General features: G+C 39.2%; 3 protein-coding genes across 9 annotated transcripts in view; 1 reads left to right on the top strand and 2 right to left on the bottom strand.

Moving 5' to 3' along the window:
* Positions 1-4746, bottom strand: part of baiap2b (BAR/IMD domain containing adaptor protein 2b) — a 65321-nt gene extending 60575 nt beyond the window's left edge. For 4 of the 7 annotated variants that reach the window (XM_058406896.1, XM_058406895.1, XM_058406899.1 and 1 more), the window contains exon 1: positions 4476-4745. In XM_058406896.1, the coding sequence (XP_058262879.1) occupies positions 4476-4547 (72 nt within the window). In that variant the 5' untranslated portion in view covers positions 4548-4745. Of the gene's footprint in view, positions 1-4475 lie in introns of all 7 variants that reach the window. The other 3 variants (XM_058406893.1, XM_058406898.1, XM_058406894.1) reach the window with 2 other exon arrangements.
* Positions 4747-7615: 2869 nt separating this feature from the next.
* chmp6b (charged multivesicular body protein 6b) lies at positions 7616-15202 on the bottom strand. Its single transcript, XM_058407149.1, has 8 exons — positions 14970-15202; positions 13031-13140; positions 12231-12318; positions 11257-11343; positions 10969-11034; positions 10649-10729; positions 10495-10558; positions 7616-8789 (listed from the first exon to the last, which is right to left on the bottom strand). The coding sequence occupies exons 1-8, from the start codon at positions 15030-15032 to the stop codon at positions 8734-8736; spliced, it is 615 nt and encodes a 204-aa protein (XP_058263132.1). The 5' UTR covers positions 15033-15202; the 3' UTR covers positions 7616-8733.
* Positions 15203-16323: 1121 nt separating this feature from the next.
* On the top strand, positions 16324-24611 carry LOC131363371 (E3 ubiquitin-protein ligase TRIM39). Its single transcript, XM_058405824.1, has 6 exons — positions 16324-16912; positions 17016-17111; positions 19843-20073; positions 20222-20244; positions 20324-20448; positions 21423-24611. Exons 1-6 carry the CDS (start codon positions 16475-16477, stop codon positions 21956-21958), a joined length of 1449 nt encoding a protein of 482 aa, XP_058261807.1. The 5' UTR covers positions 16324-16474; the 3' UTR covers positions 21959-24611.
* The last annotated feature ends 1054 nt before the right edge of the window (positions 24612-25665 follow it).

Here is a 25665-nt window from a genome sequence, read left to right as displayed (position 1 = left end):
ATGGGAAGAACACAATGTGTACAATGACAATGATACACAAACACACGTTCACATGCATTGCAAATCTTCACAAATGTAGCTGGTCTCAATAAAAATCAACAGAGTATAAGACATAAACCACTGATGGCTGTATCATTTGCACAAATGCAGCCTTTTTACAGAGCTTCTAATAATGATGTTCTACATTCATTTTAATAATCCATGAATAATGTGGCTGCTCATTGGGAAAACTGCCTTCATATTCACGAATTAATATGAATTTCAAACCAACATCATTTAAAACCATTGTTCTCAAACATAGAGTCCAGGAAACATGACTGAAACCATCAACATTTTTACATTTACCCACCAAAATCACAACCCACCATTACAAATTATTGTTATTGTATGATTTAATTATATTATTATATTATTTAATAATAAAAAAATATATTCTGAGTGGAAAGTTCAGGAATAAACTGCTCTATGATGCCAAAAAAAAAAGAGAAAAATATTATTGTAAATATTTAAATAACATGCCTCTGTATAAACACAAACCTAAGGGTTGATAACTATGAATGATTACAAGCATGTAAAGGATGAGGGAAATGTTGTGGGTCTGGTTAGAGGGTGACATATCTCTGGGCGTGGTGCCATTTAAACCAACAGGATATGCTGTAGATGCTAGAGGACTTTCAGAGTTTTCAAAAAGTAAACCACTGCAAAAACTTTTGTTCTTGTAAAGCGCTGACTGACTAAACATTCCGGAGTGGAAAGTTTGGCATGGGTGAACAACTAGAGTATACACACGTATACTGGGACAGATTGGGCGTATAGTCTACTATGAGTGCATGTGACTAAATCCTGCAAGAGCCTGAACAAATAAACAACACACATCACCAGTGCCAAAATTACAACGCTACCATCTGTTAGTAGCAGGGTTTGCAGAAAAGTGGGCTAGCATGGTGCCTGATTTAGCTCTTTTCTCTGGGGAAGGTTTTGAAAGCCACTTTCGGTGACCCTGTACTCGATGTTCTTATCAGACCGATCGCAAACGTAACAATGCTAATACATATAACGCCTCACGATACTAATTTATGCATGACTTTATCTGTCATGGTGCTGTTCCCAGATAGCATGTAAGTGACATCCAAAACATGCCACATTCTTTTGGCCCACATACCTCGGTGAAACAACAAAGATGATCTCATCTAGCTTATTCCATATCAACCACCACAGCTCCTGATGGGATTATATCTATAGTGCACCAAGAACCAAAAATATTATAAATATTATAAAAAAAAATTATAAATCTGTGGAAAGTCAGGTCGATCTATCATCACCCACAGTATCCTCCTCCATATCATAGCTGAGTTTTGTCTAAAAACAGTGATTTTCCTAGAAGATTAAGAGATGAAATAAGTGTGTAAATAAAATATGTACTGATCAAGCCTATGCATAACTCTGAGAAATACACAGAAATCCTTCATAAGCTTTGACACTTGTGTTAAAACAGTCCCCAAACCAGCTCTACCGATACTAGCCATCCTGTACATGCTCATAGGTAACAGGAAGAGAAAAAAAATCCTGAACTCGTGTCACATGCAGACTGTGTTTACTTTTGAACCGGAACGTATACAGACCTCCTGAGTGTAACTTACACTACATACACTACATCAGCGGCATGTTTACTGTAGAATTCTTTGAGCAAGTCCGACCTGCCTGGGTTAAATATACCTTATCTTGCTTACATTGGACGCACTTTTTCATGCTCATTGTCCTTGAATGTGATGCTTTGCATTTGTACTGCACATCATCAATCATGTCAAGAACAGTGCCTCTGGTAATATAGCAGGAAAGACGTGTTGGACACCAAAGACCTTGATTCGGTCCTTGCGGCAAACAAGTGAGACAATCCGTCTTAAAGGGATAAGATTAGCAGGGATTGACAATGCAAAAGAGATTTTTATTGAGTTCAACACAAATGAGAAAATACATATACGATTACACACCCCCACTCACGCCCATGAGAGATCGAGATGCTGCCTACATGCTGTGGGACATCGGTTAAGATGGATCCATACACACATGCACACTCGCAGACCACAAGACTCCACCAACTCACGCTGGCAGATGCAGGCTGAGTCACTCGTGAGCACAGACAGGAGGCTTAACGCTCAGGGGGAACTGTGAGATTACTAAGCAGCTGCCAGGCCAAACCTCTCACTCTCTCATACACACACACACTTTACACAAATCTTGATATTATTCTCCTACCCAGGACCACAACATGTACCACACGAAACACAATGGTCACATGATATCGTTCAGTCTGTATTTGGTTCAGCAACAGATTGCACACAAATGGTTCGGTAATACACAAATACAAACACACACACACACACATAAATTTCACTCATTAGTCTGCAGAAGCGAGGCAGCGAGAGATGAGAAGCCAAAGCCCTTTGCGCCAGCTCATTCCGACTGGCAGCCTGAAGTGAGCAAATGAAGCATTCTGCCTCCATCCTCAGGTCATGTGGCATCAATTATCTCGTTGCTGTGTCCTTGTTGTCTCCAACTGGCACTGCCAGACTCTGTCTCTTCCAAATCCGGCGCCGGACCAAGGGTCAAGGCGGCAACCCTTCACTTCTAAACAGATCTACACTGTGTCCTTGCTACAGAGCTATAAAGCTGAGAGAGACAAACAATAAACAGAAATAAAACAATCCCCTGACCACCTCCAGTCCACACGACACACGGCCATTCCTTCGGCATGGACTCATTAGCTCAGCTGGCACTGCTTCTTTCCAATAATCTCTAGAGTTCACCGCAGGCTGGCGAAATAACGATACCGAGTTACATCCTGCACAGTTCAATCGTTCCCCCAACGCTACTGATCAGTCGTTACAGTAGGGCGTTGTTGGTGTCCGTCAGCAGTGTCTACAGGGAGCATGCTGTTTAAGTAGACTTCTAAAAGGTTTATGATGATTTTTTTTATTTGCGAAAGAGACTTAATTACATCTGACAGGGAAAAATAGCTTCAGATGCACTGGGATCCCTCCTGGTTAGTTAGGGTTGCTTCACACTGATTGATTACACAAGGCTTTCTTGGCAGTAGAAGCAGAAATAGACATCAGCAGTACCGAACTTTATATTTCGAGTCTGCAGAAAAAGTTGTCATTGTGTACAGAGAGAAATAAAAGAAGTTTTCAAAGCTTTCCATCATTCGTTTGGCGGCTCTGTGTTTCACAAGAACTTTACCTTCCACTTCTAGCCACAAAATCTAAACTGTTTTTTTTTTTCTCTGAACTTTAACAGTTCAGTACAGTTGACATTAAATGTGCCAGTGCAACTTATCGTTTCAAGTATCTTAAAGAAGCCGTAAGTGATTTCAGAGCCCCCTGCTGCTTGTGAGGCAAATTGCAATTACAAGTTCAATACATTGACAAGCTTTCCCTTTCCTACCACTCTAGCCCCACAAACTCTCTTATAACTGCTGTGTGAGCTATGTGTTAAGGAAGAGAAGCGATGCTGACTAGTCATGTCTCACATGAGGGCAGAGATCAATTTCAACACCCACAGATTGAAGAAGAAGAAGAAGCTAGCAAAATCTACTGCACTGCAGTGATGCAAATCACAGTTATGTAAAGTTGTCTTTATAAATGATGTAATTTTAGCAGACCTAGAAACAATTTTAAAGATTACAAACTGCACCTTTAACCAGTTCTGGCATATTAGCCAAGTGGATCTTAAGAAGAAGAGGACAGCTCTTCCTCTGTTCTAAGACAGTTAATTGTTACAGAAGTGAGTCCAGAGCAAACTCATCAACGCTTCATTCCCGGCTGACCGCCACAAGCGTGAACCTTATCGAATCCGCATCTACACTTCCATCCCCCTCAGACGAAATAAGCCTCATGTACAGGATTTAATAGCCCTGATACTTAAGTCCCTACACAGATGTCCACAGGATTGCACTAACATGCCTCATTAGGTCAGACGCAGCATTTTGAAGGCACTTGGCAAGTGGGTTTCTATTAAACAGACATTGTTTCCTTCATTGCTACACTGAAACAACAAAGCTCTCAGATCCCAACAGAAACACCTGCCTGGAGTGTCTGGGATGAGTCGAAGATGATTCACCGACCCAGGTGTCCTGTTAACAGCCTTTCAGTTTATGGCAGTAGGTTAGGTTATAGAAAAAAGTGACCAAGTGTCCAGAAAAAAATAGTGAGTTGGCTAAAAGGTGAGTTATAAACTACATGAATGGACAAGCCTTCACTGCAGTAGAGACCAAGAGTAACAGGTTCTGTTTTCACAAAACATAATAAACACTACAAACAACGCTCACCATGGGGGGTTATTGCGTTTATGAACAGATGTCCCCAAAAACTGGACAGAGCTCACTCTCTCGCGCGCTCCGTCTCTGTCTTTCGCGCGGGCGCACGCTCTCTCTCTCTCTCTCTCTCTCACACACACACACACACACACACACTCACCTTGTAGACATTCTCCGTTATGCGGTGCACCTCGTCGGCTCGGGACATTTTGGAGGTTCCAGTCACAACCATGGACAGGAATTTATTTCCCACTCTGAGACAAACGACGGCGTGACAGAGAAAACTTCAGCTGTGAGAAGGAAGAGGAGGAGAAGAGTAGAGAAGAGAGGCGCTGCAGTCTGACACAGAGACACTGAGCCAGAGAGAGTACCGGCAGCTCTTTTTTATACGGAATTCTCTCTCCCTCTCTCTCTCTCTCTCCCGCCCTCTCGCACTGCGTGCCCACGCGCGGAGGAGAGCCGGCGCGAGACAGCTCATGTCGTCACTGAGGGATGCTCTCAATTCGTCAGAAGCGCCGCCCAAAGCTCCGCCCACCGCCGGGAAGCAAACCATTCATGCGGAATTGCTCTTAGGCACCGGCGGAAATATTTATTTATTAAATATATGAATAAATCCATACATACTTCCAAATCTTCATCATCTTCTCATTTTTAGTTTTTTTTTTTAAATACAAATATGATTAACTTTGAAAAAATATTTAACACATTGTAGACACATTCATCTTTAGTTAGTGCTTTCAGGATTTTAATGGATGCTGAGAGTACCACTGGGGCTATGGGAATACACACGTCCTAGACAGTACTCCATCACACGGCACCATGACACCACGACACGCATTCTCACCTATAGCAATTATTTAGAGTACCATATTCACCTGCTGATATGGTTTGGGAGAAAATACATCACCCGCGACACTGTACTAGATCCACATTTAGCTCTGGAAGCACTGGACATGAGGCATCTTCCAGTTGGTAGGTAATACAGTACTTTCCCAAAGTTTGATTGCTCCCCTCCCCCAAATGAAAGTGACCACCACAGGAACGCTGCTGTGCTGAGAATGATCCGTCATACCTTGTCAATGGATGTCCTACATGGTGGCCTCTTTTTATTCATGACTGTGTAAACTTTCCATAGAAGCAGGTTGATTACTTATCACTTATCACTAATAAATGAGCATTTATATCCAAACGTGCCAAATGATATGACTTATATTGGGATGATGACACATCTAGGTTATTGTACAATAATATATCCTGTATATAATCCATCCCACCCGTATGTGTACCATTTTAGACACGTGGGCTGCATTGAAACCGCATTCTAAAGTATTATGTAAAAAAAAAAAAAAAAGCCGAAAATAGATTTCAGTGGTGGTGTGGGCTATTGATTTAACAGTGTAGCATGTTTGGTGAAGTGCTATGTGGATTTGCCGGGATGATGTCTGAAAGGCACAATAAATCCTAACCCTAAAACCTGAGTTGTGTGCGCTAGATGTGTGTGTGCGCGTGCGGGGGCGAGGAGCGGTGCTGAACACGCAACACTCACAGCACTGCGGATTCCTGGCGGAGGTGGTGGAGAGTGTGTGTGTGTGTGTGTGTGTGTGTGTGGGATGTAGGCGAGGGATCCCTCCGTACTTTTTCACATCATGACGGATGAAACCCACGCAGAACACGTTGCGGGGTTTAATTGTGGGTTTCACGCACAGGCGTACCTCCCTTCTCTCTCTATTTCTCTCTCTCTCACACACACACACACACACACACACTGGCCTTTAAGAATGTTCTCAATGTTTCCAAATTTAAAAGGAGGGCACACATTTTAAAGGTCAAGGAAACTTAGCTACTGTAATGGACCATCCTGCTTTTGTTACCATCCAGCCACACACACAATGAATTGATTCTACATCACTGTGGCTGTCTTATCTGGAGTCTGTTAACACAAAGGCGCAGTGTAAATAACCCAGCTGCAAAATGATGAGGGATCAGTAGCCAGGATTAAAGGTTGTTCAGCATCATTACACAGCAGTGAAATCGGATTAAGTCAGAAGCAGTGTTGAATCTGAACTGCTGTGGATGACACTAATACCTTCTGATGAGCTACATAAACAGACAGTGGTGCAGGTTCAGGATCACGTGCAGGCTTACACCCTGTTAACAATTATATAGAATGGGTGAAAGGTGTTACAGACACAGAAGAGGTTGGATCAATGCCTCAAAACGCCTATGGATTGATTCATCTCCAACATTTCCCATGATCACATGGGAGTGATTTATTATGTGCAGTTAGAAAGGGTCAGTACCTAAATGATTACGGAGTGCAATATCAAACTTTCATTCTCTGTTTAAATCTCATTTCACACAAGGGATATTGACCACACTGATCAGGCATAACATTATGACCAAAGTTTGGGTTGGGCCCCCCCCTTTTGCTGCCAAAACCCATCCTGCACTGTGTATTTTCACACTTTTCTATCAGAACAAGCATTAACGTCTACAGCAATCTGAGCATAAGTAGCTCGTCTGTTGGATCGGATCACACGGGCCAGCCTTCGCTCCCCACGTGCATCAGTGAGCCTTGGCCGGCCATGACCCTGCATGTCACCGGTTCACCACTGTTCCTTCCTTGGACCACTTTTGATAGATACTGACCACTGCACCCCACAAGAGCTGCAGTTTTGGAGATGCTCTGATCCAGTGGTCTAGCCATCACAATTTGGTCCTTGTCAAACTCGCTCAAATCCTTACACTTTCCCATTTTTCCTGCTTCCACCACATCAACTTTGAGGACAAAATGTTCACTTGCTGCCTAATATATCCCACCCACTAACAGGTGCCATGATGAGGAGATAATCAGTGTTATTCACTTCGCCTGTCAGTGCTCATAATGTTATGCCTGATCGGTGAACATGTAAATCATAAAGTTATAATCATAGCTATGGTAAGAAGCATTTCTTATCTAAAGCACACAAACATTTGTCTGAACTTCATTAGTCTGCTGTGAACAGTGAAGCAGTGAGCTAAACCCTGGAGGAGTAATTCAGGACCACCCTCCCTCACAGTTCGCCCTCTGCCTCCTAACCAAACACAATTAACCTGCCCCCACATCAGCCACAGACTTACTCATACTCAGAAATATTCACTAACAAGCACACTCTAGAAACTAAGAAAGAAAGAAAGAAATACCAACACCCTCAAACATCTACTCATGATGGAAAAAGTCTAAAAGGTATAAAAGGCTGTTCTGCCCTCTAGTGGTTCATAACATCTGTCTTTAATGAAACCCACAGCAAAATACAAAAATGATTAAAAATAATTTTATTGTTGCAAAATAACAAAATGAAAATTTTGAATCAGACCTTTAAGACTATGAAGAAGAACCGCCGGACAGCTCTGACAGCAAAGCAGCTGAATGTAGTCCAACAAAATAGAAATAAATCAGAGAAAAAGTCTATTTATTGGCTTATGTTTGCTGGGAAAGGGCTCACTTTGGGTTTAAGATATGATTGCAGTGTCTTAAAAAACAAACTCTGAGCCAGAAAAAAAAAAGTCTCAAGTAAATCAGTAAGATTAAAAAAAATTACTGAAGTATGACAGCATTCGTTGGCGATGTTAAGAATGTTAAAATGGGGGAGGAATACAACCTTCTAATCCAACAGGCACAATCCTCCTAAAGCTGAAGAGAGTGTTACAGAGGTAATAAAGTGAAGGGGCTTTTACACAGCCTAGAAATCCGACAAGATACTGCCTCACATGTAATCTATTACAAGTCAGGAAGATAATTTAACTGATTGTTCCCTATTTATCCGAAAGGGAACAAAGTGCCTTATACCTGCCAAGAAGGTTTACATATTTAGGGTTAAATTATGAAAGACCTCAAAGTTAAGATTAAAATAAACACCTGAAGAGTTTAAGGTTAATGGTGATGTACTTAGTTAAGAAAGTAATGTTTTGAATGCTTTTCTGATTGGACAGTCTGATATGGGAAGAAGATTTACAGAACTGCCACTTGGGACAGATTCCTATTTGGAAAAGGGAGGGGGAAAAAAAAAAAAAGAAACACTATCTAAAATCAATTGACCATACAGCAGAGTGTAATAAGGTTTCTCACTTTCCACCAAGAGCAATGCTGTCTGTCACTTTCTAGAAAACAAAACTGCAGGTAAAAGGTCAGACCTGGAAACTCGGCTATACAGGAAAAAAAGGACAGACGTAGACTGGGTTTAGTAAGTGTAATCTGTGTGTCATTGTCCAGTGGAAAAGCCCCACCTGATGGACAGTAGATTTGAGAGATGATGTTATGATGGGCTGGAGAAAAAAAAAAATTCAATGTGTCTGGAAGGTTTCTTTTCTACAGAGGAGTGAGTGGTCATCTACACCTGGGAGTTACAGGAACAATATAAAAGTGCATTGGTGAGGCTCTACAAAGCCAACAGCTCTCTCTCCGGCTTCTTCTTCACCCTTTCCTTCTCCCGCTCTGAAACAAACAAAACGAAAGGGTTAGTTTTAGTATAGTATATTTTTACAGTTTAGCATAATATTAAAAATAAATGTAAGCTATGTGTTGCTTGAAAGTCACTTCAAATAGAAAATCAAGCCTAAAAGCTTCAATATACATTTCGAAAGAAAGCTTTTAAACAATAAACACAGCCGAGAAATGTATAGCAACTTGTGTGTAGTCTAGAGCACTTCATGCTCACTAGGATATAATAGACTCTTTTACTCTTCTGTGGCTTCTTGCCATTTTTCTAATGTCTTTTCTGACTCTCTTCAGTAGTGCATAAAATGGCTGGATATAAAGCATTAATCTAATCTCCTCTACCATCTCCAAAACCATTTTCTTGTCCTGACTGGCCAGTTTCAACCCAAATTTACTCTTAATGTGGTCATTTCTTTCTCCTAACCCAGCTGAAGGGTTTGTATTTAGGGATCCAGGGGGCTTTTGAGTTATGAGATGCAATCAGTTAAACAGGATGAATCCTGAACATACAACTTAGAGTGAAGATGGATCAGTTACATAAAAACTCATACTTGGGGAAACGAGTGGCTTTGCAGTTTTATGTCAAGGCCAATACCATACTTTATGCTTAAGTTTTCCTGCTACGATTAACTCCTACTCTTGTTATTCGGAGAACTTTAATAACACATTTTTACTTTTAAATAAGATCTTCCAGTCTTGAGCAGACATCCAAGACTATTTTAAGAGCAAGTCTCTTAAGACTTACATACATACCAGTTCAGGCTGAACTTTGAACTTTTAAAGCACTGATTATCTGCGGTTTAAAACCCATCTATGCACAAAATAAGAGAAACCGGATGTGCATTTTTTCCCCCTACAAATTTACAAAATAGTTTGATGACAACAGAGTGTCTCTCACAAATAATGAGAGGCAAATATGCTCTTGACATTATGAGGTGAAAAAAAGTCCTGATTGAGACGGCATTGGTGTTGATCATTCATGTAGTCACCTCACCTACTAAAAGAAGCAACACACTACCATACCAGATCTATTCAACAACTCTGCTTGGAAAAATGTAGTGCAGAACAACTGGGAATATCGCAGACACCTGCAAGTCAGTAAATGCCCTCTCCAGATTGCACACCATCTAATAATTGGTTTGACTTTAGTTGTTCACTAGTTACAAAGCCACTGTTGCACTAGGGTATAGTCTGCTAATTAAGACGGCTATTCAAATTATAAAAGTCAATTAAACACTACCCTCTATTAATTTACTATGTCCATTACTCTAGTTTGAAAGTGTAATTCCTTTATATTCCTCTGAACACTCTGATCTGAGAAGAAATGCCAGAAATAGCAATTTTGTAGAACTCCAGTTTAACAGATATCTATTATATGCTTCCCAAATGCTGGCAACACAAGAGAACATGATGTACACCAAAATGCATAACTGTTGCTATGGTGACGCTTTCTGCAATATACGTTTAGTAAAAGTCGGTACATCACAGATTTGAGTTAAAGCTGACCCTATTCTGCTACTAAACAGAGTTCATGAGGGAACATCTGTTTACAGCTGTTATAACATGATAACAAAAACTTGTCTCATGGATATTCTGTAACATTAAATGCAACTAGTTAACGAATAATAATTGGGAGACATTATTGGGATTGGGATTTCCCTTACATTAGGCATTGTGTGCTTTACAGAATGAAAATACATACCTGGCTCTTGATCTGGAATCTCTGGTAATTGCTCATCAGGCACCTCAGGAAGCTCAACATCTCCCTGCACACACACACGTGCACACAGTACAATCAGACAATGCAGATGACATTAAGAAACATTTCAATTATTTGAATAGACACAAACACACACCTGAGTGATAGCCTCGAGCTCTGCTAATACAGCATCCTCGTCTTCTTGAGTCAGAGAGCCTGCCAAAATGTCATCAATTTGCTGCACACAGGAACAAATCCGGCAGTTAAACACAAACATGATCACTTACACTGACTAATATGTGACTTACATGTTTACTGAAACTCGAATGTTTTATATAAGCAACCCCCCAAAAAACACAGCAGTTAGTGTTTAGCTGACCAGTTTGAGTCCACAGCAACACTGAGAGAACAAGTCTGGTGAGAAATCTCACTTCATTCACAATTGGATCAGTAGCATGACAGAATTTAGACTCTCACCCTCTGGTACTCAATGGATTCCTGGGTCTCATCCATGATCCTCTCCACTTCCTCTATAGACATTACCTGCATTAACAAGACAAAGAGGATTAAAACAACTTACCACTGGCCGATTTAAGTGCATTCTTAAAGTTCGGGCTACATATTATGTATTAAAGTCAGCCAACAAACAATCCCATTCATGGGCTACACTGTAGATTAAAATAATATGTATATGCCCCAAAAGCAATAAAAGAAGACTGGACCTCACTAGTAGAACAAAACAAGAACAAATGAGCCAATACATACCTCATGCATTTTCTTTAAGCAGTCATTGCCAACCTTCAGTCCTTCAATAACCTTCATTTCTATCTGTGCAAACTCAATGTCTTGAACCTGTAGAAGGAGCAGAATGGTTCCTATGATTTTCTGTATAATGACAAATTATATAGGCTATACTTGCTCAGATCAATAATACCTAATTATACATTAATTAATAACAGTAAGGACATGTTGATCTATAAAATAAAGACTTCAGCATTTAATAGAAATGCCTAAAAAGCCTTTGTAATTTTATGATCTACATTTTGGTTGCTCCCAAACTCACCACTACAGCTCATACAGTAGAAGCATAGCATAAAAGAATGGTTTAATATTCTAACTAAAATAAATAGATTATAGTTGAGATACTGTCTTCCTTAAACTCTTATTTGTAGATATGCAATGTTTTAGGGTTGTGCTTGAGTAACTGAACTTTGTGTTGCCAATCCAATTCCCACCCACCAGCCAGCTCTTCACTAACATATGACACCCACTGATGAGAGAGTGTGAAGGCTAAAAAGTGCTTCCTCTGAGACACATGAAGACAGCCAAGTACATCATTTCGAACTGCTACTCATGCTGCGTCACAGGGAAGCACACACAGTAACACACCACAGCCAAAAATCGCCTAGTGTTAATTATATGTCATCCCTCCCACCCAGAGAGTACGGCCAATTTTGCTCTCTAGGCTCCCGGCCACAGATGGCCGGTCCTTTGTCAGGATTCGTACTTGTGATCTCTTGACGATGGAGTAACTCCTCTTTTACAAGCCTATGTAGAATCACTAGAGGCTTGAACACATCTAAAAAGGACAAACTTGTTTTGATATTCAACATATGCACTGCCTATAAATTATGTTCATCAAATTAATACTTTTGCCAGAGACAAAATACGTTCTAATGACCAAGAGTGGAATAATAATTACATAATATTATAAAATAATAATAATTAAACTGAATTACCATGCGCTCCAGGTTGCTTATCTGGTTCTCAGTCTTGTCCAGAAGTTGTTCCTGGAAGCGTTTCTTCTTAAGCAACAGGAGAGCCTTCCTGCAAAAACACAATATTTTCTTTCTTTAAAATGGGAGACATTCGTACCCGAGTACACCTAAAATGCAGGTAGAGACACGGTATATCTACAACTGAAAGCACCAGTCACATACCACTGGTGACCATCATTCAAGAGTCATATTTAGTTCCATCTTAAATACATCTATCATATGGTGACCAGTGTTTGGCTAGACTTCTGAAGCACAATTAAAATTAATATGAAACTTGACAAACAAGAATGCTGAAAGAAGAGAGAAGCCCACTCACAATTTAATAAGCACTTAAATATTTTTTCCACTGGTTTTCTCCCTAATGAAGCCTCATGGCCAATTCCCACCCACCAGGAATCTATATCCAATCATAAAACAGTTACCAAACCAGGTACCACTATCAGGTGCTTTCTATGAGCCATGCAAATCCAACTCACCCCAATTTTTCAAACTGCTGCTCATGCAGCGTCAGAGGTGGCGTACGTAACACACTCAGAGGAAAGCTCTATCCACTCATTTCCACATGCATGAGTTCACACATGCTCTTGATTGGTTTATGTTGCTGTGGGGAGAATTTTGCTTTCCTGCACTCCCCGGTTTATGGATGCCTGTAGCATCATGGGGATTTGAACTTGTAATCCCTGGTTGATAAGCCATATGCTGTTCTGTTACACAATAATATTGGAAAAGTACTGAAATGACAACAACATGTATATACTCACTCCTTCTTGCCATCTTTCAGCAGCTGTTTAGCTAGCTGTTTCTCCTTCTCCAGCTGCAGGGTAATCTTTCTCTGATACTGCTTCAGTTTATCTCTCTGCTGCTTCAGTTGCTGCACACAACAAGAAGAAAAAATATCTTGAATGTACATCCTTATAGATATTAACAAAGTGGTCATCTGTCATTTATCAGATAATCCTATGCTCACTTGTAGCCCTTCCCTGTCCTCAGACCAAGACTACCACAGGATCATGGCCGAGTTGTATAATTCGGATAGTCAGCTTATACACAGATCAGGCATAACATTATGACCACTTGCCTAATATTGTGTTGGTTTCCCTTTTCCTGCCAAAACACAACAAACTGTGATGTAGAATAGTATTCTATTCTGACACCTTTCTATCAGAACCAGCATTAACTTTTGATCATCAGCAATTTGAGCAACAGTAGCTCGTCTGTTGGATCGGACCACATGACCCTGTCGCCAGTTCACCACTGTTCCTTCCTTGGACCACTTTTGATAGATACTGACCACTGCAGACCAGGAACACCCCACAAGTGCTGCATTTTTGGAGATGCTCTGATCCAGTGGTCTAGCCATCACAATTTGGCCCTTGTCAAACTCACTCAAATCCTTACGCTCGTCCATTTTTCCTGCTTCTAACACATCAACTTTGAGGACAAAATGTTCACCTGCTGCTTAATATATCCCACCCACTAACAGGTGCCATGATGAAGAGATCATCAGTGTCATGGAAGGTCCTGGTTCCAGGTTAGTTCCTTTAATTCTTTATGTATATGTATAGCAGCCATAAACAGTCAATCCCACACCACCATCTCTCTAGAAGTTAATAAGAATGCAAAATGTGAAGACTTTCCCATGGTGGAAAACCTACAGACTGGTGCACCTGAGACTCCATATGTATATATACATCTCTCTTTCCAGAAATCTTCATAATATTATACGCTTATACTATTTATTTATTTTTTCCAAAGGGAAATTTTAATTGAGTGTATTGTTCGGTTGAGATTATGTGATACATCTGTCACGTAAGTCCATGTTAATGACCAGTTACTATAGAAACAGTAATTATGCATAAGAGCCAATAAATATTAACCTGTGATCTGTCTCGAAGATACAATAACAATCAAAACTACTGAATGGAGAATTTAATAGTTATGCTGTTTAATAGTTAGCATTAACAAAAACAACAATAATAATTTTACTACTACTACCACTATTAATAAAAACCAATTATTATTATTAATAATAATAAAATAATAATAATAATAATTTATTTAATAAAATAAGACCTGCAGCTAACTCTTGAATCAAATTCACCCCCCAAAATTATTATTATTATTTTTATTATTAATAATAATAATAATAATAATAATAATAATAATAATATTATCAATATATATATATATATATATATATATATATATATATATAATAGTAATTATAATAAGAATAACAATCTTAGCTTAGCAACAAAGCTAATCAAAACGAAAGTTATGTAGCTAGCTAGCCCTGCCTAACTACCTGAAGAAAGAAAATGAAAGAAAACTAAATTAAATCTCTTTAATTTAACCAGCATCTAAGATGATGAATTTGGCATGTATAAAAATATCCACCACCACGTCTGTTATGAATAAATGAATATAAATATATTAACAATATCATGTACTTTTACTCAGTTATTTCCCTCTTAGACAAACCACTCCCAGTTTACTAGCTAAGAAGATACTAAAAAAGCTAACGCAAATTTTTAGCTAACTTAAAGTCAGTTAAAGTTATGTAAACCTCCCTCCCGCTACATTAAAAAAAATTGTAGGATATTATGTTATAGAAATAAAAATGTATACTTATAAACCCATCTCCTGAGTCTGTAGTGAGCTAAGTGTTACGAGACTAGCATGCTAGCTAGCGTTCCTCACCAAAACAGCTCTGTCCTGTTCGGTGACTCGACTTCGTTTCTTTTTGCCAAAGATATTTCCCATTGCGATGCAGCATCCCGCACTGTCTCTACAGACTCCAAGACTTTATCAATTATTAAATGATCAAAACCCCATTTTTACTCAGTTCAATGCTAGCTGTTACTAGAAATGCATTAGAAATGCAAGGCGGCGGCCATCACCGTTTGTAATCACGGTTCTGCCTGAGCATTGATTTCAAATGAAAAGTCTCAGAAAGAGAGAGAGAGAGAGAGAGAGAGAGAGAGAGTTTAGAAATAAGTTTCTAAAAATTAGATTCAGCCTTGTCTTCCAAAAGTAATGTTTAACTATTTCTCTAAACTCTCTAGACGGTGTCAATTTTATACATACTACTGTATACCGACCAGGCATAACTTTATGACCACCTGTTGGTCAATATCGTGTTGGTCCCCCTTTTGCTGCCAAAACAGCCCTGACCTGTCATGCACTGTGTATTCTGACACCTTTCTATCAGAACCACCATTAACCTCTTCAGCAATTTGAGCAACAGTAGCTCATCTGTTGGATCGGATCACATGACCCTGTCACCGGTTCACCAATGTTCCTTCCTTGGACCACTTTTGATAGATACTGACCACTGCCCAAGAGCTGCAGTTTTGGAGATGCTCTGATCCAGTGGTCTAGACATCACAATTTGGCCCTTGTCAAACTCGCTCAAATCCTTACACTTGCTCATTTTTCCTGCTTCTAACACATCAACTTTGAGGACAAAATGTTCATTTGCTATCTAATATAATTATGCCTGATCAGTGTACATTTTACTCTAGATTCAGTATATATATATATATTTTTTTTTTTCACGGACTGTGTTTGCTTTGAGAAATACTTAAATAGGTACAGTTTGACGATGCATATTAAGACAGTAAGCTTGCACTGTAATAAGTAGTAATCCTGGACATTTTCATTTCACCCCCTTTCATACGACCATTACGACCATTAGTCTTATAATTACAGTGACTGCAACAAAAAAACAATCAATCAACCAATCAATCAACCAATCAATCAATCAATCAAATAAATAAATAAATTGTAATAGAAATCAACACTTGGTCCAATAATAAGACAAAATTGAACTTGGCTAAACGGGCTTTTGGCTTTAAATGTCATGATGCAGACTAATATCACTTTACATTTAGATGCCAATGGGCACACGCCAATACACACAGATAGCAACGTCCCATCCCACATCGTTACTCAACAGTTTGTGCCTAAATAAACTTTCCTCTGTGTGACCTGGCCTACTTCAACCACACACACACACACACAGAATGCACTTTCCAAAATAACAACTTTATAAATAGCCCATCGACCAGCCAACAGGGTTTTTCCACAAGCAAGCAAAGAGAGTGCAGCAAACCCCAAGCAAGAAAGAATAAACAACGTAGAACTTGTAGAAGTCAGCATCCGTGAGCACTGAAGAACCGTAACAGCAAACCCAACACATCATTATGGCATCTGATCAGTCTTCCTTACCTCCAGGTGACCCTATTTGCCCAGGGTGTCAGGCCGAGGGGTCTCTCCTGCTCCCCTGTGGACACAGTTTATGCCAGTCTTGTTTACAGTTGTGCCAGCTCGAGCTCGGACATGAGCAGCAAATATGCACAGAGTGTTATGGACGAGAGCTGCTTGAAAATGTCCTCACAGGTCTATTTGACACCATATTTCAAGGTCAACCTCGACGGGACATGACCCAAGCCGAGCTGGGACTAGAGTTGATTGGGGAAGACAATGCCAGGGGTGAAAGTGTTACTGCATGTGCTAGGCATGGTGAAAGACTGACTCTGTTCTGCATGGAGGATGAGGAGCTGATCTGTAATCAGTGCCAGGCAGAAGACCACGAGGGTCATGAATGTAACAGTACAGAGGAGGCAGCTCAAGAGTGCAAGGTGAGAGAAAGACAGAGAGAAAAATTCCTGTGTGTCTGATGAAAAGTTTCTTCGGCAAATATAGATGTTAATAAATAATGATCTTTCTAAACTGTCTTTAAAGAGAGAGCTGAGGTTTGCATTGAGGCCTTTACAAGAGAAGCTGGAGAACTTAACCACAGCCAAGCAAATCTGCCAAGAGACAGCAGATCACATCAGGGTAATTTTATTAACCTGTCTATGAGACTTTCATTCCTACATATCACTACAGAGATACAAGTTCAGACCTCTGATGATATTTTTTTACATTATTGGTTCTTCATGAGCAAAGCAACTATGGTGGAACAAATGCATTTTATTTCTTGAAAAAATATAGAAGATATTCAGTACAAACTACAGTCCCAGGGGCTTCCTGCTCTGCAGTCTGAAGCGAATCTAAAGCCAAATAATCTAACTGATCAGTTAAAAAACATAACTGTATTCACACAATATTTATCAGGCATGTTTAGAGTAAAAAATACCTGTTCATGGGTTTCCAGGACTCTGCATAAAAAGTCAGCTTAGCAAGAACAAAGATCTTGAATATAATCAAAATTTTCAAGTATCTTCTAGTATAAATACTAAAATGAAGCAAGATTATTGAACCTGTTTTTAGACATGGTTAGCTTTAAATGTAAACCTACCATATACGCTTTAAATGTTCATATTGTATTCACAAATAATATGGCTTCTTTCTAGAAATAAAAGTTAGATAAATTATCTGCAAATTAAACAATTCTATTTCAGGCCTGAAAAGAGATGAGTAAAAATGGCTAGTAATAGGCTTAATAATTTTATGTTTTGTTTGATATTAGGACATTTTACTTTATTCACTATATTGTCACTATATTTCACAATATTCAAGGTATTTCTATGTGCCGACATGTAATTATTTGCAATTACTTGCATTATTTGATCTTGAATTTAAGTGAATATGAGTGATTATTTCATGCATGTGTATCTTATATTAATGGCATATTTTAAGCATTTACTATTTCTAGACAGAAGCACAAAAATCTGACAATAGAATAAGACAATTTCAGGTTTGAAACTAGGAAACCTCTCAACAAATAGGCTTCATAATCTTAAAAAAAAAGCAATGATCTTATAAAGATTAATTTTAGCTAAAAGTAAATAAAATGATCACAGTTACTAAGATGTCATGTATTGTCTTTGTGGTGCATTGGGAGAAAATGCTTAATTATTTTTCACTATTTTCAGAGAGTGAATATTATGAAATGAGAATATCATCAGCCAGACTGGATCTCATGATTCAAAACCCAATTGTTTTGCATAATTTTGCACACATGAATGTTTTGCAGAGACATGAATGTTCCTTCACACTAAACCTAGTACCTCACATCCCACACACACACACACACACACTATGTAGACATCTGACCAGCACACCCATATGTGGTTCTTCCTCAAACTGTTACCACAAAATTAGAAGCAAACAACTGAAAAGAGTGTATTTGTATGCTGTAGCATTAATATTTCCCATCCTTGCATCAAAGAGGCCCAAACCTGTTACAGCATGGCAATGCCCCTGTGCACAAATTCAGCTCTTTGAAGACATGGTTGGATTGGAAGATCTCAAGTGTCCTGCACACTTACCCTGACTTCAACCTCACTGGACACCTTTGGGATGAACTGAAACATTGACTGCACCCCAGACTACCTCACTCCAAATCCAAAACCTGATCTTTTGTATATATAACCTTACTAATGCTGTTTGGCTGAATGAACACACATCTGTACAGCCACACTCCAAAATCTAGTATTAGTCCTTCCCAGTCCTTCTCAATGGTGGCTCAAGTGGTTAAGGTTGTTGACTGGAAGATAGGGGTTCAGGCCCCAGCACTGCCAAGCTGCCACTTCTGGGCCCGTGAGCATGGCTCTTAACCTTCCCTGCTCCAGGAGTGCTGTATCATAGCTGACCCCAGCTTCCTCAGCTGGGATATGTGAAGAAAAGTATTCCACTGTGCTGTAATGTATGTGTGGTAATAAATAGGCTCTTCTTTGTCTGAAGAGCTGGAGGTTATTATATCAGCAAAGAGCAAACTAAATCTGAAATGAAACGTTAAAAAATAGCACGTGTGTATTTGGTCAGGTGTCCACATACTTTTGGCTATGTAGTGTATCTGTCTATTTTTACATAGTCGAATAATGCTATAACGTACAATATATGCAGTAGACATTTGTATATACACCGATAAGGCATAACATTATGAGCACTGACAGGTGAAGTGAATAAGACTGATGATCTCCTCATCATGGCACCTGTTAGTGGGTAGGATATATTAGGCAACAAGTGAACATTTTGTCCTCAAAGTTGATGTGTTAGAAGCAGGAAGGATTTGAGCGAGTTTGACAAGGGCCAACTAGACGACTGGATCAGAGCATCTCCAAAACTGCAGCTCTTGTGGGATGTTCCCCGTCTGCAGTGGTCAGTATCTATCAAAAGTGGTCCAAGGAAGGAACAGTGGTGAACCGGTGACAGGGTCATGGGCGGTCAAGGCTCACTGATGCACGTGGGGAGCGAAGGCTGGCCCGTGTGATCCAATTCAACAGATGAGCTACTGTTGCTCAAGTTGCTGAAGAAATTAATGCTGGTTCTGATAGAAAGGTGTCAGAATACACAGTGCATGACAGGTCAGGGCTGTTTTGGCAGCAAAAGGGGGACCAACACAATATTAGGTAGGTGTTCATAATGTTATGCCTTGTCGGTTTACTTAAGCTTTTGTTCAGGACCAAAATGAACATTACTGTAAACTGTTAATTTAAATAAAAGTGAACACGTCATTCACAACCGATAAAAACATGTTTGTGTCTTTACATAATTATTAGTAAACATGTTAACCATGCTAATATATCATCATAACAATAAACTAAGATATCCCTGTGAGCAGAGGCAGACCCAGCATACAGTACGGCTGATAAAGGCTGACTTTGAGAAGCTACAGCAGTTCCTCCGGGACGAGGAGGCGTCCATGCTCACAGCTCTGAAGGAGGAAGAGGAGCAAAAGAGTCGCAGAATGAAGGAGAAGATAGACAGGCTAACACAGGAGATTACGTCTCTAAATGAAACCATTAAAACCACCGAGGAGGCCATTGCTTATGAAGACTTTGAATTTCTAAAGGTAAAGATGATGAGATTTGATGTGTCTTCACTACTCCATTCAGGATTTATAGAAATAACTTTCTTCCAAATGATAATTAACTTAAAACAAAGCTTATCAGTTTGAAAGCAGGCCAGGAAATCATTTGAGATATTTTGTTGTATTGCAGAACTACAAGAAGGCATCTGATTGGTAAGCAGACTAGATTTCCCATTACAGTTTTTACATATTTTACATAAGAGACTGGATTTAATGAGGGATTTGTATTCAGTTACAGGGTGGAATGCACACCACAGGATCTTAAAGAGATGAGCGGAGCTCTGATTGACGTGGCCAAACACCTGAACAGCCTCAAATTCAGAGTCTGGGAGAAAATGCAGACTGTTGTCACATACAGTAAGTACCAGATACAAAGAATAATAGAGAGGGGCCCAAGACAATGTGTACACACTTCAACATGAAAAATATACCGATCAGACATAACATTATGAGCAGTGAGAGGTGAAGTGAATAACACTGATGATCTCCTCATCATGGCACCTGTTAGTGGGTGGGATATATTAGGCAGCAAGTGAACATTTTGTCCTCAAAGTTGATGTGTTAGAAGCAGGAAAAATGGGCAAGCGTAAGGATTTGAGTGAATTTGACAAGGGCCAGATTGTGATGGCTAGACCACTGGATCAGAGCATCTAACTGCAGCTTGATGATTTTGCGTTCCTCGAAAGTCAAGCATGCCTCCACCGTTTACTTTGGCTTTCTTCTGATGGTCACATGACATCATCAACGATGGTGTGACTACTGACATCTTCAGAGGAAACATAATACTACACACTGCTGCCATAATTCAATTCGAGTTTTAAGAAAGGGCATACTACTATACAAATGTGTATTCATTTTTTGGGCCCCTCTGTATGAAGCTTCCCCCCCCCAGTTGTTTTATTCCTGTGGATATTGGATATTGGATTTCATTTAATCATGAGAGTTAAAAATACTTTGAACAAACACTGCTAAACAATACACAAATTATACCGCAGCAAAACAATGTGATACTACACTGTGTATTAATACTTTAAACTAGGGGTAAGGATATGATAGTGGGCTCCTGGAACTGTCAGAATAAACAAATAAAAATGCCATATTGTTGAATTTAAGTGACAATAACCCTGCAGTACCTATAGATAGTTAGAGCATACAGTTATGTACGTAAACCGATTATAATTTCATCGTCTCATTATTATAATGGTGTATTTTTGTACAACAATCATGTCTTCTCCAGTTTGTTAGTAGATCAAAGCAAATCTAAAAAACCTAAGCAAACCTTAGGCTGTCTAAATGTATAAAACCCTGTATAATTATGTGCATTACCTCAGCTCCAGTGACCCTCGACCCCAACACAGCAGATGCGTGCCTCTCTCTATCTGATGACCTCACTGTCCTGCGCTACACAGATGAAGAGCAGCAGGTACCCGATAACCCAGAGCGCTTCTGCTACTACGAGTGTGTGATCGGGTCCGAGGCCTTGGGGACAGGTCGCCACAGCTGGGATGTGGAAGTTGGCGACAACACAGAGTGGGCACTCGGGGTGGTGTACGACAGTGTGCAACGGAAGGAGTGGTTCCCACCTAGTCCAGAACATGGCATGTGGACCATGTGCCTGAACGGAGGTCACTATAGGGCACCGAACTCTACCAGCCAGCCGATCCCAGTTAAGAAGAAACCACAAAGAGTACGAGTTCAGCTGGATTGGGATGTGGGGAGGGTCATGTTCTCAGATGCTGCAGATAACACACTAATGTACAAGTTTAAAGCTAAATTCACTGAGAAGCTCTATCCGTTTTTCTCCAACGCATGTAAAAGGCATCCGCTGCGCATCCTTCCTGAGAAAGTGTCTGTGTATACAGAATAGCTCAGGAAAGACCACAGAGTGAGTGTTGAGAGGTTGCAGAATAATGTCATATGTATTGTTGATGCATATACACCGATCAGACATAACATTATGACCACCTGCCTAATATTGCGTCGGTCCCTTTTTTTTGCTGCCAAAACAGCCCTGACCCATCAGGGCATGGACTTCACTAGATCCCTGAAGGTGCGCTGTGGTATCTGGCGCCAAGATTGACTTACAGGACTTAAAAGATACTTTTAAGACTTTTACTTTACCCCACAGAGCTGCAGAGCTGCAGTTTTGGAAATGCTCTGATCCAGTGGTCTAGCCATCACAATCTGGCCCTTGTCAAACTCAAATCCTTACACTTGTCCATTTTTCCTGCTTCTAACACATCAACTTTGAGGACAAAATGTTCACTTGCTGCCTAATATATCCCACCCACTAACAGGTGCCATGATGAGGAGATCGTTCACTGACGATCTGGCAGTGAATCATAATGTTATGCCTGATCGGTGTATACAGTAAAATAGGAAGACAGATATAAGAATTTCTGAAATATTATGGTATAGTGGTATCTATTCACAGCAAGTTAAAACTGTATTTATACACTGCATTAGATTATATAATAAATGCTTAATAATCCTCCTGTATTGATCTTAAAATATGGAAAAATGCGGCCTTTACCATAGGGAAAAAAAAGAAAGAAAACATGAACCGAACTCAATCGTATACTGATGCTGGGCATCGGTACTTGTAGTCCTTTACTAGGCGTGAGCAATAGTCTGATGAACTAGGTTTATTACGATAAATTCATATCAGGATGCACTTTTCGAAGGATTTTGTTATCAGTCATTTTTAAGTATCTTCATTCTTAATCCTTAACAAAAATGAAATTGTAAGATATGCACATGTGGAATATAAAATTTTTACAGATTATGCAATACAATAGAGAGCTATACATGTAGGCGTTATTTATGAATACTAATTACTCCATTTATATACAAATATATGAACAGAATTTGTAATGAAAAGTTATTGTTGTGTCTGCACAAATGGATCACTTCTAAGATTAAACCTGCTCACTCAGTGTAATACATAAAGCCATTAAACACTATAGATGGTAGTCTGGAATGTTAAACAAAGGTAACAGGAAGCTATTATTTTCTACAGTAGTTGACTCTGTTTCAGTATTATGATAATTGTGCACTATTTTTGATGTCAGTTACGCACGAAACAGTACACACTGAATGTGTACCACAGCAAAGCACTATTATGTTCAGACATGGAGACAGGAGAGAATTGCATGCAGAATATTTCATTTGTTTCACGATCATTAAAAACAATAACAAACAGCCTGGAATGTGTATATGTGATGTGGCATGGACATATACAGTGCCAAATATCTACCTGTTATATTGTTATGTTAGGACAAATATCTACAAATGGCAAGCAATGTACATTTATCTTTCTTATAGTATTATTTGTGCACTCATGTGCACTCATGAATGCTCTTTAACTTTGCTTAAGCAAAATCTAACACGGATTAACTATAGCATGAATAAGCAGTGATGAAATGGCCGGTGTTTACGCTTTAGCTGAACGGACTCTTGAGACAAGTATATCCTCACATATGCACCTGTCTCTTCTCATCAGCAGTAACCCTTCTGTAATCTGTCGCGCCCTTTCCAAGGACTTTTAGCACACAGAGGCATTTTTAAGTGTTTGTATTAAATATAGCTGAGCCGGGCCATGAGGGAGGGAATATGTCAGCTACTAAATAGTGATAAAGGAAGTGAAGAGAGCTTCTGTGTTATTATTATTGTTGGTTTCAGAGATGAACAAATTATAATTTGCACAAAGCTCCAGTGTGCTTACCCAGTCCCATGTATTTTTTCTTGGGGGCTAAAAAATTGTAGCTATAATGTAATGTAATATATTATTAAGATCTATCTATCTATCTATCTATCTATCTATCTATCTATCTATCTATCTATCTATCTATCTATCTATCTATCTATCTATCTATCTACAACATGATGTAGTTGGCTATAAACTGTAGTTTTCTCCCTTTGCACTGCAATTAAATGTGTCAGGAACTACTGGGACAATTCCCTGCCAGACCACTAGAGGGGGCAGGTTGCTACAGCTTTTTTTTAACGTCATGTGGTTATATCATGTGTTTCCCCATGTATGTGGTCACCTGTTTCCCATTATACCAAATGTGTTGCCCTATGTCTAGCTCTCCTTTAGTCAAGTCATTGTTCAATATCATGTTTGGTTTTTAGGCACTTTGTTACGTTTATCCATGTTGTGTCTTTTGTTTCACATCTTCAAGTATCCATGTTTCGTTGATTTCATGTCATGTTTAAGTTACGTCATGTTGTTAGGTCGCTTTAGTTGAATAAAAACAAGTACTCTTTTAACCTGCACTTGTGGTGTGATCGAATGCTATGGAATTTCCAGGTTCGAGCCCCACCTCTGGCGGCGTCTCCCATCGTGACAAAATTGTGCTAGCAGGAGAATTACACCAATGCCCTGCATATCATTATATTTTGCTTAGTTTTGTTAGTGTTTCCTCATATCTATCTAAACTATCTAAAAAAAATATTGTCTGTCATCAGTGCATGCTAACTAACCCATGTACTAAAATGGGATGCGTGTGGTGCATAAGGAGATTAAATTCCCAGGACCACTAAGCTGCCACTGCTGGGCCCTTGAGAAAGGCCGTTAACCATCAATTGCTCATTTATATAAATGATATACAAATAAGTCGCTCTGGATAAGGCTGTCCTTATCCTTGATCCTTGAATCATTTATAGTCAGGAAAAAACTGCATATGAACAAAAATACAGTAAATGTTTTAGTTAACAGTTATTTTGTGTTCATCTGAGTCTTTTGGATTCAGAGTTCAGAGGTTTTCATGTGTACTACTCAGTGTTGGGTAGGTTACTGTGGAAATGTAATAGGTTACAGATTACAAGTTACTCTGTTTAAAATGTAATAAGTAGTGTAACTTTTCAATTACTTTATAAAAGTAAAGTAAACTGATTACATTTGATTACTTTTCAAGTTTCTAATGGATATTTTCAACGAAATCATTTCCAAACATTTATACCAGGCAGGGTTAACCTTACAGCAGTACTCAACTCTCACTGTTAGAATTTTAAATCTTTCATCACTTGATTTAAGATTATATTGATTTAATTTTAAGCACAGCCACAAAACCAGACTTCATAACAAAAATTGTTTAATACTGTTTTAGGAATCAAATCTTTGCATAGCTATGACAGGACACACTGGCAAGTAACAATGCCTTGGGAAAAAAAAAAAAAACATAATCTGAAAAGAGTCATCATAATGTATGCTACAGTGCTAAAATAACTAAGTTATATTAGATCTGACATTACCAAGACATTTTCAAGGAGGAAAAGTGTGAGCTATATATTTTCTGTCAAAGGGTTCATAAATAGAAGTGTGCCTGGTAAAGGTAGCTAGCAGCAGGGACGATTTTAGGATTTTCACTTAAGGGGGGCTCAGCCCCCAATGAGGGTATAATAGTAAAAATAATAAATAAATAAATAATAAAATAAAATAAAATAAAGGTTTGACTAACAGGATAGGATGGTAAACTTAATGCAGCATTCCATTGTATTGCATAGATGTGTATAACATTTGAGTACTGAACAAGCCAAATACGAGTCTTCCTGATCTCTCTCACACACACA

The sequence above is a fragment of the Hemibagrus wyckioides genome, linkage group LG13 (assembly GCF_019097595.1).
Source record: "Hemibagrus wyckioides isolate EC202008001 linkage group LG13, SWU_Hwy_1.0, whole genome shotgun sequence".
NCBI lineage: Eukaryota > Metazoa > Chordata > Actinopteri > Siluriformes > Bagridae > Hemibagrus > Hemibagrus wyckioides.
Note: the sequence above shows the minus strand (reverse complement) of the source record. Positions and strands in the feature narration are given on the sequence as shown.

Coding starts and splice junctions, on each gene's coding strand:
- LOC131363371 (XM_058405824.1), top strand. CDS start 16,475: ATGGCATCTGATCAGTCTTCCTTACCTCCAGGTGACCCTATTTGCCCA. Junction 20,074..20,221: donor AAGACTTTGAATTTCTAAAG/GTAAAGATGATG, acceptor GTTGTATTGCAG/AACTACAAGAAGGCATCTGA. Junction 20,449..21,422: donor GCAGACTGTTGTCACATACA/GTAAGTACCAGA, acceptor GCATTACCTCAG/CTCCAGTGACCCTCGACCCC.
- chmp6b (XM_058407149.1), bottom strand. CDS start 15,032: ATGGGAAATATCTTTGGCAAAAAGAAACGAAGTCGAGTCACCGAACAG. Junction 13,141..14,969: donor AACAGGACAGAGCTGTTTTG/GTGAGGAACGCT, acceptor TGTTGTGTGCAG/CAACTGAAGCAGCAGAGAGA. Junction 10,730..10,968: donor AATCCATTGAGTACCAGAGG/GTGAGAGTCTAA, acceptor TCCTGTGTGCAG/CAAATTGATGACATTTTGGC.